The following is a 16851-nucleotide window of genomic DNA, read 5'->3' as shown; positions in this document are numbered from 1 at the left end:
GGGGATTTCTCCTACAGTTCCTCCACATCAGACGGGCTGGTGGCTCCCAATTAGCAGAAAAGCTCGGCTGTGCCACTGGCTGTTGAGGCTGACTGGGCACCTCTCATCATTCTGAGCCCCAGTCGGCAGGTTAAAAAGAGACCGGGCTGAATTAAATCCCGCCTTAGAAAACCAGGGTCGGACATCTTTGATGGAATTGGAGCAAAACTTGCAGAAATGAGCCCTGTTCCTGTTTGCTGAAGGTGAAATACAAATAGCTTCAAACAGAGAGTGGCCACTTCTAGTAGCATAACAAGACTTATTTACACATAGATGCTGTGAGAATAAAGGACGGCTAGTCTTCTGAACCCTTTCATGAGTCAGTTCCACAGCTTTTATGTAAGACTCCTCCACAATTAAAAAAAACAAAATGACACCTGACCGGGCACTTTTGCAATCATACATCACTGCACTTCAAGAGTTGTGTTGGTGATTCATTCCACTCCCTACCCCGAGTGTTCCCCACAGCAAGAACAGATTACTCTCCGATTACCCGCAGTTCATCTGAACCATCGTTGGCACCGTCAGGGTTGCTCATACCGCTGGGAAGACAACAGCTAACATCCAGGAGCCTGGTAGATATCAGCAGTGCAGAGGGATACAGGACAGGTGGATGAAGAAACGTGAAGAGAGGCCATTGCTAACAAAGTGACGTAGGCAGAGGAAGGAGCTTTGAGGCTCTTTTCTCGCTCGCCATCTTCCTCCCGACAGTGTGAAAGCCCGGCCGGCCCGACGGTGGGCGTGTCCTACACCGATGACTAATCGGAGGAGAGCTGTAGGCGCAGGTGATGCAGCTGCTGCCAGGGAGAATGAATATTTGATGAGGACGTGCTTTTTGCCTCGTTAGTTTTGCCTGGATGATCTCAACAGGAAGAGAGCCTCAGTGGCCGCTGCCTCTGGCTCTGAACGGGGTGGAAACCCTGGAGCCGAATCGCTGAAGGAAGTGAGAACAGGCAAACAGGATATGATGCGCTCTTACAAGGGAGGCACATGACAAGCCAGAAGTAGGCAACTGTCAGACATACGTTACATTCACACTTTCCCACAATTAGATATTCACGTCTCCTATTGTTCCGTTTTCTCTCCCTCTCCTTCTGTCTCTCTCTCTATCTCTCTCTCATTATCTCAGATGTTTATTTGTTGGGTGATGAAAACACCCAGAAATATTTTCATATGCTTCAGCAGGTCCATAACGCAATACTAGCTAAAGCTCACTATCCCAGTTTATTCACTGTGCATCGTTTAAGTGGAGTCATGTTTGCCCAGAGGGAAAGCTGTTGTCAGCATCTCCTCTGTCTGTACACAGAGGGCAGAATTAAAGGCCCATACAGTTTAAAAAGAGACAGACATGCACAGTGATGCATAAACACCACGTGAGGAAAAATAATGACTTTGAACCATTTTTATTCCAGTCACTTCTCCAAGGTCACTCCCAACTTTATTTCCTCCTTTGTCTCACTGTGACATTTTTCATAGTGACTGCGTGGGCATTTACACATGAATAGATCGAGCCAACCAGAACAAAGAAACACTGCCGTGTCGTCACTGCCATGATAGAAGAGAGTTTCACCCTTATTCTCACTCAGAACAGCAGACCCAGAATCAGGAGTTGTGCAGCATCGCGTACGTTACGGAGTCGCCTAATAACCAACGAAATGCTGGGATGAAGTGCTTAGCTCAGCCGTGCCAGACTGGGGGCTTGAAGACATGCTAGCACAGAAAACGAAGCTGTTTGCATATTGAACAGCTGCAGCGCTCGTTGACCCAAAATTTGGATGCTGGAGGTGAAACATTTTCTATATGCGTTAAAGTGGATTTGTTTAAACAAACGCACTTTCGATTATTTGGTTTCGATCCATGATATATGGGAGGGGTTGTAACTGCTGAGTTCATACAGGCAGGTCCAAGAAACACATGCTGATGTAAAGAAACCAGCAGGAAGATTTCTGGGTAATTAATGTAGCTACGTACATACCAGTCTGACACAGCAGGGCAGAGTGTGCTGGCATCATCTAAGCAAACCTGAGCGTGTACAGTGTAGAGAGTTTTCCTTTGTGTTCTGGGAGCTTGGCGTGTTTTCAGCAAGAAACAAGCAAAAAGAAGAAGACTATGATTTAAAGAAAGAAAGATTCTGCCTAACTCTGCCTCTTCAAAAGCTGATTTACAAACAGTTAGACTGGATGGCAAAATACTTTGTTGCTCATTAAACATATATATATGATGTTCAGATGACATTATATTGTTGAAAATGACATGATATCTCATATAATACATATTGACTTATGGTGCTCTAATTGAGTAGCTCTTAACGCAGAGTAAAACACCTCACAGCTTCAACCTTAATTCTTCCCATTAATTAGGACCATCTGTTATCCTTCAGTTTTGTTGCTCGTATGAACAAGAAGCCTATTCGCTCTCTCTCTCTCTCTCTCTCACTCTCTCTCTCTCTCGCTCTCTCTCTCTATGTTGTAGTCATCTATGGCCTAGATGAGAGTTGCCCGTTTACATTGCTAATAGATGGTGAGTACAGCTCTGAACACTCAAGCTGCCAGAAGACCCAGAATAGCTGCACAAAGTGCTTGGATAAAAGCTGTATTTATTTAACCCTTGAATCCCCTCACTCTCCATGGGTGAAGAATCACGTTTTGGTGGGGGAAATTGTTTATGCTTTTATTCTGGAATGGGGTGGTTCCTTTGTTTATTAGCATTTTTATGGATCTCAAAAGGAATCTCTCAACTGCACGATTTGCACTGTCTTTCCAAAGACACAGTAGTAAATGCTCACTGAGTTCATGTGTGGCTGCACCTGGAGCTCCAACACACAGACCCTTCTGACAGGTTTATGAGAAATACTAAGAAATATTTCAATACCGTCTGGATGTGCTTTAAAAATGCGTGACAGTCTGCATTTCAGATCTCCACCGCTGACTAATGAAAGTTGATTAAAATCAATTGTTAATTGCTTAAAATCACTAAACACTATACAGGTGCTGCAGGTGTTTCCAACAGCGGTTTTATAATGCTGTAGATTAACATTTAGCTGTGAGCAGCTCATCCAGGATTAGTGTGAATTGATCCAGAATGCCCAGAAAAGCTGGGGAGTGAGGGGTTAATCCCAGAGGACATTACTTGGCACAACGTCACATGGCAGACGGTTGTACCAGGCTCGGGAACACCGAGCTCAGAGCTCTGGTTGCAGAGGGTTAAGTGTGCCGCCCCGGATCCGCTCTGCATGCCAGGATCAACAGGCCGAGCAGATCGCCGTGTGTGATGGGACACACACCTCCAACCTGCCAGCAGGGGGCGCCCCATTGGCTGGAGGCCTGCGTTCCCACCTCGCGCCCCCGCCTGAGCCGTAATGCCCTGTGGCGTCCAGGTTCCCTGGCGTTTCTGAATCGAAATCGATCACTGAACATTTTACAGGTGTAAGCACGTACAGACAAACCTTTGCCTTGTAGCCTGGTGGTGTTTCAGTGCTGGGCTGGCAGGCATCTCCGCTCCTCCAGTGTAACTGGCTTATCTGCACTGCGCACCACCTGCTACTGCTGTGGAGTGACTCAGTCAGCGCTGTTTCATCCAGAAGAGCAGTGGCTGTTCTCTGACTTTCTTTGCACACTCTGCTTGGTCTGTGTTGCTTGGCAGTTTAAAACATCGAACGGTCCTGACTTGATGTCATAAGCAAAGGAGGCTGTAGGAGGAGAAGAGGAGGAAGTGGTTCACTAGTGTGATGTTCAGCATGGTGGTGGAGGAGATCTTTACCCCTTGCTGCACTTCCTCTCACCTGGTTCTTGTTATTTCCAGCAGTTCCATGTTCTTGTCGATGGGATACACCACGTCCCTCATCCTGCTATGTCCTGCCCCAAACACCATATGGTTCCCCTCCTGATCTCCATCCTTGAGGAGCTACTGGTTTTTCATACTGAGGAAGTGTAGATGGAGGAGGGTAAGAACTTGCACTGAGTCAAGATGGCCAAGCAGAACTTCGACTCCTGGGACCCTTGAGCCTTCTGGTCCGTGCGGAGGGCTGAGTTCTGTCAGTACTCCAATCACCAATAACATTGGCGTGTCACATGCTCATATATCGACATTAGGGCTGCCACAAACGATTATTTTTATAGTCGACTAATCACTGATTAATTTTTATTAGTCAACTAATCGGATCATATGTTAATTGGGTATAAAACATACAGCTTATTGCACTAGAATGCAACTGCTATTATATAACCATCATTAGATTTCAGATATATGCTAACTAAAAATAAAAACAGTTAAGATCACAGTTAATTAAATCTTTAATGAAATATGCAGCTTGTTGCAACAAACAATGATTAAAATAAGGAAAAGGCACTGGCTTAAACAAAAAAATGAATACATTAATACATTTATTTTGGTTTTTCTTTCTTTCATTTGTCTCTGGCATCAAACTTAGCTGCATTTAAATCAAATTACCTGAAACTAAGGAATTATTCACAAACAAAGTTTTGGTCTCACTGACGTTACAGAAAACACATGAATGCGTGCAAAGGCTAATGAAAATTGCCATCGCTAACTCTTGCAGCTATCAAGATGACTAAGTACTAAGTTATCGCTCTGTTTACGCTAATTTTAGCAGCTAACAATCTAGCAATTTAGATTACCGAGATGACGGTCCCTCTTCATCATTGTCACAATCAGCCACAACATGCTTCAGGTGCTCATGCATCGTGGTTGTGCGGTGGAAGGAAAGTTCTGCCTTGCAGATATTGCATTGCACGTCTTTTGGAATCCAAATACGGAACTCAAAAGTGTGGCATTTTAACAAAAGTGTGCCAGGTAGATACCAGAGCCTGTCTGTATAACGTCCTGGGATGTCGTCCACTGCCTACACCGGTTTCCACTACTGCGCATGTGTGTCAAGGATAGAAAGGCAGACGCAGCAGTGGAGACTGTCGCAGCAGTTTGGAGAGAAAAAAGTAAAAAACAAACAAACAAACAAAACCCGACGCATCGACTATTAAGTTAGTCGTCGGCTATTTTTATAGTCGACATAATCGTGACTAGTCGACTAATCATGGCAGCCCTAATCGACATGCATGATACAGGGTTGCCAACTCTCACACAATGAGCGTGAGACACACGCATTTGACCGTTTTCACACGCTCTCACGCCACACTTCCGATATCTCACGCCGAAAAAAAAAATCCAGTTTATTTACCTCTGATCCATATCTATGATTCAACGAGTTACTAGTTCGCTCTGGCGCCAACCACCGGCGATCGATAGATCGCGATATAACACTTAATTTGTGTCCATTAATGGACATTACGTTCGCCACCCCCCCCCCCCCCCCCGCTCAACAATTAAGCTAACGTCAAAAGTTGCCAACCCTGATGATATGTAATTTGAATCACTGTATTTCAGAACTCAACTTTAAAAGTTAAACATAAAAAAAATCTAATTTTATCAAAGCATTAAAGCATCCAGAAATGTAAATAGTCAGCATGAATGTTGATTGCTGGTCATGTCTGCTGTAATTCACAGATAAATGCATATCCATAAAAATGGTATCGCTATTGAACAATGCATTTTATTGTCAACACAAATCTGCTATACATAATTTACTCCAACCTTTTATGAAGTGTTTGTGGCTTAATGTCAGAATTTCTTCTGCAAGGTTAAAATGCCATTGTTTCATTGGACATTCTGTGGGGTTACTCCAGCCCCAGATTGGAATTAGTGGCAAACTGGTCTCTGGTCATTGGCACTTTGTGTGAACACATGGTCATTGTGGTGATGGGGCAGTCACCTCCGCCCACCCGTGTGTGATGGGGCAGTCTCCTCCACCCACCCGTGTGTGATGAGGCAGTCCCCTCCGCCCACCCGTGTGGGGGACTTTCCCTCCACGCCCCTGGCTGCACCAGTCAGACGTGCTCCAGTCTTCTCTGTTCACTGTGGTCTCTTCCGTCTCTCTGATGCTAATGGCCATTAATCCCCGACCGGACTAACGACACCTGTGTCATCGTCAAGCCCTTCAGTCAATCATTATTCAGATATATTGATGAATGTGGCACAATGGTGAAGCCGTGTAGGCCAACGCACCGTACACCACTCCTCCCTCACACACACACACACACACACACACACACACACACACACACACACACACACACACACACACACACAAGTAGATCAGATCTGCTCTGCAACACAATGTGCAACACTGTGAGCCATCTGTTTAACTGAGCTTACATGGCACACGTTCAGCTCAGTGTTTCCTTTTTCCTCTCCTGGAACGGTCCCGTTCCTGACCCCGAGCCGTGGTTTGGATCGCTGGAGCTCCGCGGGTCCACCTGACTCCTTTCTCCCATGGTGCAGGTGGCCGTCTGAGTGCCGCACGCGTGTGTTGGGCTGCCTGGGGTTGTCGAACCTCACGCACATCATTGTTTTTGCTTCAGCAGAGCCTTTTGAGTCACCCGAGTGAGCAGTGTTACAAACGCCATGTAATCACATTCATGGCGGATCATTAAGCTGAGAGCAGGACTCTGGTAGCTCGTCATGGAGAGATACGTGTCTGTGCTTTCAGCAGAGGGGAGGCACCTCTCCTACTGTCTCTCCCACAGTTTGCTCAGATAAACGGGATTAGATGAGGGGGGGGGGTTCTGCAGTGAGGAGAAGCTCCTCTGCTCCTCTACTGCAGAGAATGAAGTTTCCCCTCATCACACGTAAAAACTGGAGGTGCAGCTACGTGTTTGAAAAACTGATGTGTGTGTGTGTGTGTGTGTGTGTGTGTGTGTCTTCATCTTGTGTGTGTGTGTCTTCATCTTGTGTGTGTGTGTGTCTTCATCTTGTTTGTGTATGTGTCTTCATCTTGTGTGTGTGTGTGTGTCTTCATCTTGTTTGTGTGTGTGTGTGTGTGTCTTCATCTTATGTGTGCACATTCAAATGCAACACCAAAGCAGCCTGCATGTTTAGCCTTTCATCCATTTCCAGATGACAGGCTGGTCACTGGTATTGATCAGCTGGTATTGATCAGCTGGTATTGATCAGTGCTGCAGCGGCTGTGTGGTGATGTTCATGCTCTCACTCACACACAGTCCAGGCTGCCCTTCTGCACTGTACACAGTCATCATACACGTCTCCTCATACTCATCTCCTCATACTCTTCTCCTCATACGTGTCTCCTCATACGTGTCTCCTCATACGTATCTCCTCATACTCGTCTCCTTATTACGAGTCTCCTCATACTCATCTCCTCATACGCGTCTCCTCATACGCGATTCCTCATACGCGTCTCCTCATACTCATCTCCTCATACTTGTCTCCTCATACTCGTCTCCTCATATGCGATTCCTCATATGCGTCTCCTCATACGAGTCTCCTCATACGCGACTCCTCATACTCGTCTACTCATACGCGCCTCCTCATACTCATCTCCTCATACTCGTCTCCTCATATGCGACTCCTCATACTCGTCTCCTCATACGCGTCTCCTCATACGCGTCTCCTCATACGTGTCTCCTCATACTCGTCTCCTCATACTTGTCTCCTCAGACCTGTCTCCTCAGACTTGTCTCCTCATACGCGTCTCCTCATACGCATCTCCTCATACTCGTCTCCTTATACGAGTCTCCTCATACTCATCTCCTCATACGCGATTCCTCATACGCATCTCCTCATACTCGTCTCCTCATACGCGTCTCCTCATACTCGTCTCCTCATATGTGTCTCCTCATATGCGTCTCCTCATATGCGTGTCCTCATACGCGACTCCTCATACTCGTCTACTCATACGCGTCTCCTCATACTCGTCTACTCATACGCATCTCCTCATACGCGTCTCCTCATATGCGTCTCCTCAGACTTGTCTCCTCATACTCGTCTCCTCATACTCGTCTCCTCATACATGATTCCTCATGCGCGTCTCCTCATACGCATCTCCTCATACGCGTCTCCTCATATGCGTCTCCTCAGACTTGTCTCCTCATACTCGTCTCCTCATACTCGTCTCCTCATACATGATTCCTCATGCGCGTCTCCTCATACGCGATTCCTCATACGCGTCTCCTCATACGCGTCTCCTCATACGCGATTCCTCATACGCGTCTCCTCATATGCATCTCCTCATACTCATCTCCATATATGAGTCTCCTCAGACTTGTCTCCTCATACGCGTCTCCTCATACTCGTCTCCTCATACGTGTCTCCTCAGACTTGTCACCTCATACGCATGTCCTCATACGTCTCCTCATACTCGTCTCCTCATACATGATTCCTCATGCGCGTCTCCTCATATGCGATTCCTCATACGCGTCTCCTCATACGCGATTCCTTATACGCGTCTCCTCATACGCGATTCCTCATACTCGTCTCCTCATACGCATCTCCTCATACTCGTCTCCTTATACGAGTCTCCTCCTACGCGATTCCTCATACGCGTCTCCTTATACTCGTCTTCTCATACGTGTCTCCTCATACGCGTCTCCTCATACTCGTCTCCTCATACGCGTCTCCTCATACTCGTCTCCTCAAACTCGTCTCCTCATACGCGATTCCTCATATGCATCTCCTCATACGAGTCTCCTCATTCGCTATTCCTCATACGCGTCTCCTCATACTCGTCTCCTCATATGCATCTCCTCATACTCGTCTCCTCATACGAGTCTCCTCATACGCGTCTCCTCATACGCATATCCTCATACGCGTCTCCTCATACATATCCTCATACTCGTCTCCTCATACGCATCTCCTCATATGGCATTCCTTATACGCGTCTCCTTATACTCGTCTCCTCATACGTGTCTCCTCATATGCGTCTTCTCATACGTGACTCCTTATACGAGTCTCCTCACACGAGTCTCCTCATATGTGTCTCCTCATACGCGTCTCCTCATACACGTCTTCTCATACGCGTCTCCTCCGTCACTGGCCACGCTCCTCATACTCGTCTCCTCATACGCGTCTCCTCATACGTGATTCCTCATACGCGTCTCCTCATACGCGTCTCCTCCGTCACTGGCCACGCTCCTCATACTCGTCTCCTCATACTCGTCTCCTCATACGCGTCTCCTCATATGGCATTCCTTATACACGTCTCCTTATACTCGTCTCCTCATACGTGTCTCCTCATATGCGTCTTCTCATACGTGACTCCTCATACGAGTCTCCTCATACGTGTCTCCTCATACGCGTCTCCTCATACACGTCTTCTCATACGCGTCTCCTCCGTCACTGGCCACGCTCCTCATACTCGTCTCCTCATACTCGTCTTCTCATACGCGTCTCCTCATACGCGTCTCCTCATTCGCTATTCCTCATACGCGTCTCCTTATAGTCGTCTCCTCATACTCGTCTCCTCATACTTGTCTCCTCATATGCGTCTCCTCATACTCGTCTCCTTATACGCGTCTCCTCATACGCGTCTCCTCATACGCGATTCCTTATACGCGTCTCCTCATACGCGATTCCTCATACTCGTCTCCTCATACGCATCTCCTCATACTCGTCTCCTTATACGAGTCTCCTCCTACGCGATTCCTCATACGCGTCTCCTTATACTCGTCTTCTCATACGTGTCTCCTCATACGCGTCTCCTCATACTCGTCTCCTCATACGCGTCTCCTCATACTCGTCTCCTCAAACTCGTCTCCTCATACGCGATTCCTCATATGCATCTCCTCATACGAGTCTCCTCATACGAGTCTCCTCATACGAGTCTCCTCATACGAGTCTCCTCATACGCGATTCCTCATACACGTCTCCTCATACTCGTCTCCTCATACTCGTCTCCTCATATGCGTCTCCTCATACGTCTCCTCATACTCGTCTCCTCATACGCGTCTCCTCATATGCGTCTCCTCATACGCGTCTCCTTATACTCGTCTCCTCATACGCGTCTCCTCATACGCGTCTCCTCATACGCGATTCCTCATACGAGTCTCCTCATACGCGATTCCACATACGAGTCTTCTCATACGCTATTCCTCATACGCATCTCCTTATAGTCGTCTCCTCATACTCGTCTCCTCATACGTGTCTCCTCATACTCGTCTCCTTATACGCGTCTCCTCATACCCGATTCCTCATACGTGTCTCCTCATACTCGTCTCCTTATACGAGTCTCCTCATACTCATCTCCTCATACGCGTCTCCTCATACGCGATTCCTCATACGCGTCTCCTCATACTCGTCTCCTCATATGCATCTCCTCATACTCGTCTCCTCATACGCGTCTCCTCATACGCATATCCTCATACGCGTCTCCTCATACATATCCTCATACTCGTCTCCTCATACGCATCTCCTCATATGGCATTCCTTATACGCGTCTCCTTATACTCGTCTCCTCATACGTGTCTCCTCATATGCGTCTTCTCATACGTGACTCCTTATACGAGTCTCCTCACACGAGTCTCCTCATATGTGTCTCCTCATACGCGTCTCCTCATACACGTCTTCTCATACGCGTCTCCTCCGTCACTGGCCATGCTCCTCATACGCGTCTCCTCATACGCGTCTCCTCATACGTGATTCCTCATACGCGTCTCCTCATACGCGTCTCCTCCGTCACTGGCCACGCTCCTCATACTCGTCTCCTCATACTCGTCTCCTCATACGCATCTCCTCATATGGCATTCCTTATACACGTCTCCTTATACTCGTCTCCTCATACGTGTCTCCTCATATGCGTCTTCTCATACGTGACTCCTCATACGAGTCTCCTCATACGTGTCTCCTCATACGCGTCTCCTCATACACGTCTTCTCATACGCGTCTCCTCCGTCACTGGCCACGCTGTCTCCTCCTTCAACTGACACAACAGGCACCCCCCCCACTCCTACCGCCCCTCCTCTTACCCCCCACTCACCCCCACTCCCCCCCCTTATCCCCCCACTACTCTGCCCCCCTCTTAATTCCCACTCCTCCTGCCCCCCCCTTATTGCCCCCTTGCCATGTCACTGGGACTGTATTAGGGAATCCATAATGGAGCTTCCTTCCCCCTGGACTGGTATGATAATGACTTCTTAATGCGCCGCAATAACGGAGTGATTTGTATCAGCCGCAGAAACGTCGCCAGAGAATGTGAGAGCCAAGTGGCCGTGACCAGCCGATCCTCTAATACACCCCTCACGCCCACCAAACGCACACACACACACACACACACACCCACACCCACACACACACACACACACACACACACACACACACACACACACACACACACACGTATACACACACACACACACACACACGTATGCACACACACACACACACACACACACATATATTCTTATGCTAATGAAACACATTTATCAGAAGCCGTGGAAGACAAAGATAGAATTGAAGACGATTGAGGCTTCGGAGATGAGTGGGAGAAAGAGAAATAATGTGGGGAAACGGCGCCAACGCGTTTGTCACTAATCCCCCTCCCTGCACATGATGACAGCGTTTATTATGCAACTAGAAGAGAGCGGGCACAGTGTGAGGTGCTGGAGTGGGGCGGGTGGCACCCGGCTTCAGCACATCGTCTAGCAGCGAGAGTGTGTGTGTGTGTGTGTGTGTGTGTGTGTGTGTGTGTGTGTGAGAGAGAGAGAGAGAGAGAGACAGAGAGAGAGAGACAGAGACAGAGCGAGTGCCTGTGTATTTGGGCTTACCCTCCTCTGGTCTCAAACAATCAGTGTCATGCACTGAGATATTTGTACAATCAGAAGAGTGCGGTGAGGACAGATTACATCAGGATTTATAACGGCCCTTAGCTGCAGTTTACTGCACACAGCTTAAGGCTTGTTGCAGATTAAACTGTATGAATTCACTCTCTGAAAATCCCTTTCAGGCCAGCATAGTCTTAATCTGTGTGCCAGGAATTGATGCCAGGTATGTAATTTCAAGCGTGTGTGTGTGTGTGTGCGTGTGCAAAGTGAAAACGCTACATCACAACAAAGGAAGAAGCTATCTTAGCTTACATTGCAACATTCATTATAACACCCTTTGGTAAACCGCGTAACATCATTGCTGTTGCAGTGTATCTGTTCCATTCATTAAATTAATTCACTGTATACATATAATTCACTGAGTGTATATGTTTGTCCCAGCGAGATGACCCAGCCCTCTGTGCTCCCCTGTGCCCCCGGTTTGGGTATCGCTGTGCTGGCCCTGCTCGGAGCAGCACCTCCCTCAGAGACGGGAGAGCCTTACTGACACACCAGCATCTCCCTCGGTGACGGGAGAGCCTTACTGACACACCAGCACCTCCCTCGGGGACGGGAGAGCCTTACTGACACACCAGCACCTCCCTCGGTGAGGGAAGAGCCTTACTGACACACCAGCACCTCCCTCGGTGACGGGAGAGCCTTACTGACACACCAGCACCTCCCTCGGTGACGGAAGAGCCTTACTGACACACCAGCACCTCCCTCGGTGACGGGAGAGCCTTACTGACACACCAGCACCTCCCTCGGAGACGGGAGAGCCTTACTGACACACCAGCACCTCCCTCGGTGACGGGAGAGCCTTACTGACACACCAGCACCTCCCTCGGTGACGGGAGAGCCTTACTGACACACCAGCACCTCCCTCGGAGACGGGAGAGCCTTACTGACACACCAGCACCTCCCTCGGTGACGGGAGAGCCTTACTGACACACCAGCACCTCCCTCGGTGACGGGAGAGCCTTACTGACACACCAGCACCTCCCTCGGAGACGGGAGAGCCTTACTGACACACCAGCACCTCCCTCGGAGACGGGAGAGCCTTACTGACACACCAGCACCTCCCTCGGTGACGGGAGAGCCTTACTGACACACCAGCACCTCCCTCGGAGACGGGAGAGCCTTACTGACACACCAGCACCTCCCTCGGAGACGGGAGAGCCTTACTGACACACACCAGCGGGAACTCACCGCCCCTTTCATTCTGTTCCATACACAGCTATTAAACGGAGGAACAGACAGGTCCGTCTAACCGTGGGATTCCCCTGCTATCCTGCACCCGGTGCGGGAGGGAAGAGGGGAGAGGGGAGAGGAGGGAGGGGAGAGGGTAGAAGGGGAGAGGGGAGATTGCCTTGGGCTCCCTCCCTTGGTGGCATGGCTTCAAAGCTGAGCATCGAAAGAGTCACATGAATTATTCAGGGCACAGTGTACAATGGCGGCAGTGCCAGTCTGTGCTTTGGTGCTTAAGTGGAGAAATGCTCTCCGCCACACAGGTACTCCACGGCTCCTCCCACGGCTCCTCCCACAGCTCCTCCCATGGCTCCTCCCACAGCTCCTCCCATGTCTCCTCCCACAGCTGTAGTAGTAGTTTTTTCTTTGCCCTTTTTTAGCGGTATCATGCAACAATATATATATATATATAACAGTATTGTTATACCATATAATGCTGTTTATATTATGTGGGCATATGTTAGCCTGTATTATTAACCAGCTCTTTTCTCTTTGGGTTGCAGAGACAAGGTTCCGGGGCGGCAACTGGAAACATCAAACCCTTATCGGGTCAAGGTGACGTTCTTCTCATTTAAAATCTGGAGCTGATTTAAAAGAATCCAGACATATGCTTTTTGCCAGTCTCAAAATGTATTTCTCCACTGGTTGAGTTGTTCCTAGTTAATCCATTCATTGCCCTCCGTCCTAAGTGCAACATGGATAATTATCCAGCATATCAGCCTTCACATGTAGAATCTCTTCATTCAATACATGACATGGTGGGAGAGGATCACGCCTTCAGTCCACACGCTGGTGTGCACCTAGCTGCATCATTTAGGTGGAGTTCAATCTGAAATGTGCAGACAGGTTGATTATTGTTCCTTCAAAACATTCAGCTCAGAAAATCTGTTTGTTTTTTTTGAGTGGCGAACAACAATTCTCAGAATGCATTTAATGCTAAATTGAATTTCTGAACTGTTTTCAATGCCTTAAAGTTGTTTCTGGCATGTTTCAGTCCATAACATTCGATGATCTATTTGAAAAAACAGATCTCTCTCGTCTTGGTCCATTTGATCTGATATGATGCTGAATGTGCAGAAAGGACATGGCGGGCGTTATGGAGCTTTAGCCTGCCTGGCTGCCTTCTTATGGTGCTGTATGTGGTGGGGAAATTTAGCAAGATCATTTTCACAAGAAGTTTAAAAGATCCCGCTCATGTCATGTGTGAAGACACAGTTCTTGAAGAGCTCCAAGTCCACCTTAGATGCTCATTTGAAATGCTTTAGGTTTTTCATTAAAAAACTAGTTGGTTAGGGTCCAACCATTTGTTAAGTTAGTTAACACCATTATGGAAACATTTTGAAATGTTTCTTTTCATCTAGAGCTAAATGGTAAGTGGAGATGTTCCTCAGTATAAGTGTCATACCGAGCAGCACTGAGGCACTGTTCCCGCCCACAGATTCGTCCAAGAAGGACGTCCCTGCAGAGGACTTTGACATCGACATGGAAGCCCCAGAGACTGCGAAGGCCGCCGTCGCCATCCAGTCGCAGTTCAGGAAGTACCAAAAGAAGAAGCAGGACGTGAAGTCCTAGGCGGAGGAGGGGAGTGCCCCCTAGAGGCCTGGAGTGGTGTCGTTTGGCCTGGCTCTTTGCATGTCTAATAAACCACACTATTGTGGACTCGTGGGTGGGGATGGGGGTACCAGGGGAAACGGACCAGAGACAAAACAAGAATCATTGTCTGTCACTCATATATAGCCGGATTAATAAATTATACCATTTCAGATATGATTTCTCTGTCCTATTAGATTTTAAGCCTTTTCATTTATTCTTCTTATGTGACCTAATCTGTGTATTTTGATTAACACCCATCAATGTTGGAGATTTTTTAAAAACCCAAGCTAGCTTTCAGATACGTCATGCTTGTGTTGCGTTCATCGCTTGGAAATGCAGTGAGAAGCATCATGTACTGTGTGAAGCTGTATTATGATCTCGAGGCCACATGCTGTGTGAAAGCAGAGACATTGTGGAAGTTTATCATGATGTTGATGTCAGGAGTCACCCACCCCTAACATGCTGGAATCATTTCACTCCATGTGACTGAAACGTTTGTGTGTTTGTGTGTGTGTTTGTTTGTGTGTGTGTGTGTGTGTGTGTGTGTGTGTGTGTGTGTGTGTATGTCCATGTGTGTGTTTGTTTGTTTGTTTTGGGGAGATATCTGATGTATGCTGTTACTGTTACGTTTGTGTGTGTGTGTGTGTGTGTGTGTGTGTGTGTGTGTGTGTGTGTGTGTGTGTGTATGTCCGTGTTTGCTTTGGGGAGATATGTGATGTATGCTGTTACTGTTATGTGTGTGTGTGTATGTATGTGTGTGTGTATATGTATGTGTGTGTGTGTGTGTATGTGTGTGGGTGTGTGTGTGTGTGTTTTGGGGAGATATGTGATGTATGCTGTTACTGTTACGAGCCACTGGAGCTACTGCATTTATGTTTTTGTTGCCGAGGCAACTGACCCCCACACACTGTGCATGCTCGTCTTCTCTTTCTGTCCATAAACGTTATTTGTACCTCGTGTTCCCTCCACGTTTCACTGTCTGTCTAGTGGCACGTTGAGTAATCACTGTGTTTGTGATACAACCTTTATCATTTCCCCAAAACTTTCTTTTAAATAAATATGTGACATGTATTACACTATTATCAAACACTTTGGAACTATATATATAGTCTATGCCGAATACAAATGAATAAATATTGGGAAGAACTGACTATTGCTGATATGTTTGACTTATGCCAACATGTTGCCTTGAACTGGTTGACTTTCGTTCACCTCACCATCTGTTTCTTTGGGGAAGTAGTGCAGATCTCCTTTATGAGTTTATCGATCTGTCCCTGAGATTTCACTTCATTGTTTTTGGAGCCAATAATGTTGAAGAGGCCCATCAAGAATAATAATCAAGAGTGATAATAACCGTATAGGCTGTCGTGTTGTAAAGTGGTCATCATAACGGAAACATCTCTTAAGTGCTGGTGCATGTCTAATCGCGCACTGAGCAGAAATGTCACATTTATAGTCATTACAGACACAAGCAGCTTTGCTTAATTATACACGTTGCATTACAGATTCACAATGCCACCTTTAAGCAGACGGCGTAGTGAGTATGCTGTAATCAATTTGAAAAACATTAAATAATAACAAAAGCTAGCCTTTTTGTCACAGTAAGAAAATAGCATCTGAGTTTCCCTGTCTTGCCCTCAGGCCAAGCTCAGATCCAGAAGGGCCTCGCATGTCTAAAGCTAGGTTTAGGTTTAAGCCAATTTCTAAAGCTAGGTTTAGGTGTAGGTCCATATCTAAAGCTAGGTTTAGGTGTAGGCCCATGTGCTCCACCCTGGCTGTGCTGCAGAGGCAGGTCACTGGGACTATCAACTGCTTGCGTTCTAGTTTTTAACACACTTCTTACTTCTTACTATTTGTGGGACTAAGTGCCATGTTCAGTTGATTGCTCGATTTATCATAAAACTGGGTTTACGTTCACAAACTGTCCTGTTAGTTCGGTGGTCTAGAAATAACTCTCCTTAGCCCAAATCAAGCTTCTATCAAGACAGAAGCAGTAAAGCACGCAAAACCTGCCAAAGCGCGTCCAAAGCGAACAGTGGGTGGCTCACAATTTTGGAAGTCTATCATTTCCAAAAAATAAATATATATATATTTTTTCTTTGCATGGTAAACACCAGTCCTCCTCCACAAGCCATCAGAAAACTGTCGAAAGTGTGAATACTGTTCTTTCCACATTACTCATATGTGAACTATGAACTGTACACTGTTTTAAAAATAGGCATCATGTAGGACTTGCAATATGCAGTGAAACAAGCGGATTTGTACACTTGGGAATAGTCAAGACCAAACGGCTAAACCTGGAGAA

The 16851-nt window shown here is 47.1% G+C and overlaps 1 protein-coding gene across 1 annotated transcript in view; it reads left to right on the top strand.

Annotated features, from left to right (window-relative positions):
* The window catches only part of pcp4a (Purkinje cell protein 4a), a 19343-nt gene extending 3647 nt beyond the window's left edge, over window positions 1–15696 (top strand). The window contains exons 2-3 of the mRNA XM_077019263.1: window positions 13457–13508; window positions 14392–15696. Coding sequence (XP_076875378.1) covers window positions 13457–13508; window positions 14392–14525 — 186 coding nt within the window. The 3' untranslated portion in view covers window positions 14526–15696. The remainder of the gene's footprint in view (window positions 1–13456; window positions 13509–14391) is intronic.
* The last annotated feature ends 1155 nt before the right edge of the window (window positions 15697–16851 follow it).

The sequence above is a fragment of the Brachyhypopomus gauderio genome, chromosome 10 (assembly GCF_052324685.1).
Source record: "Brachyhypopomus gauderio isolate BG-103 chromosome 10, BGAUD_0.2, whole genome shotgun sequence".
Lineage (NCBI taxonomy): Eukaryota > Metazoa > Chordata > Actinopteri > Gymnotiformes > Hypopomidae > Brachyhypopomus > Brachyhypopomus gauderio.
Note: the sequence above shows the minus strand (reverse complement) of the source record. Positions and strands in the feature narration are given on the sequence as shown.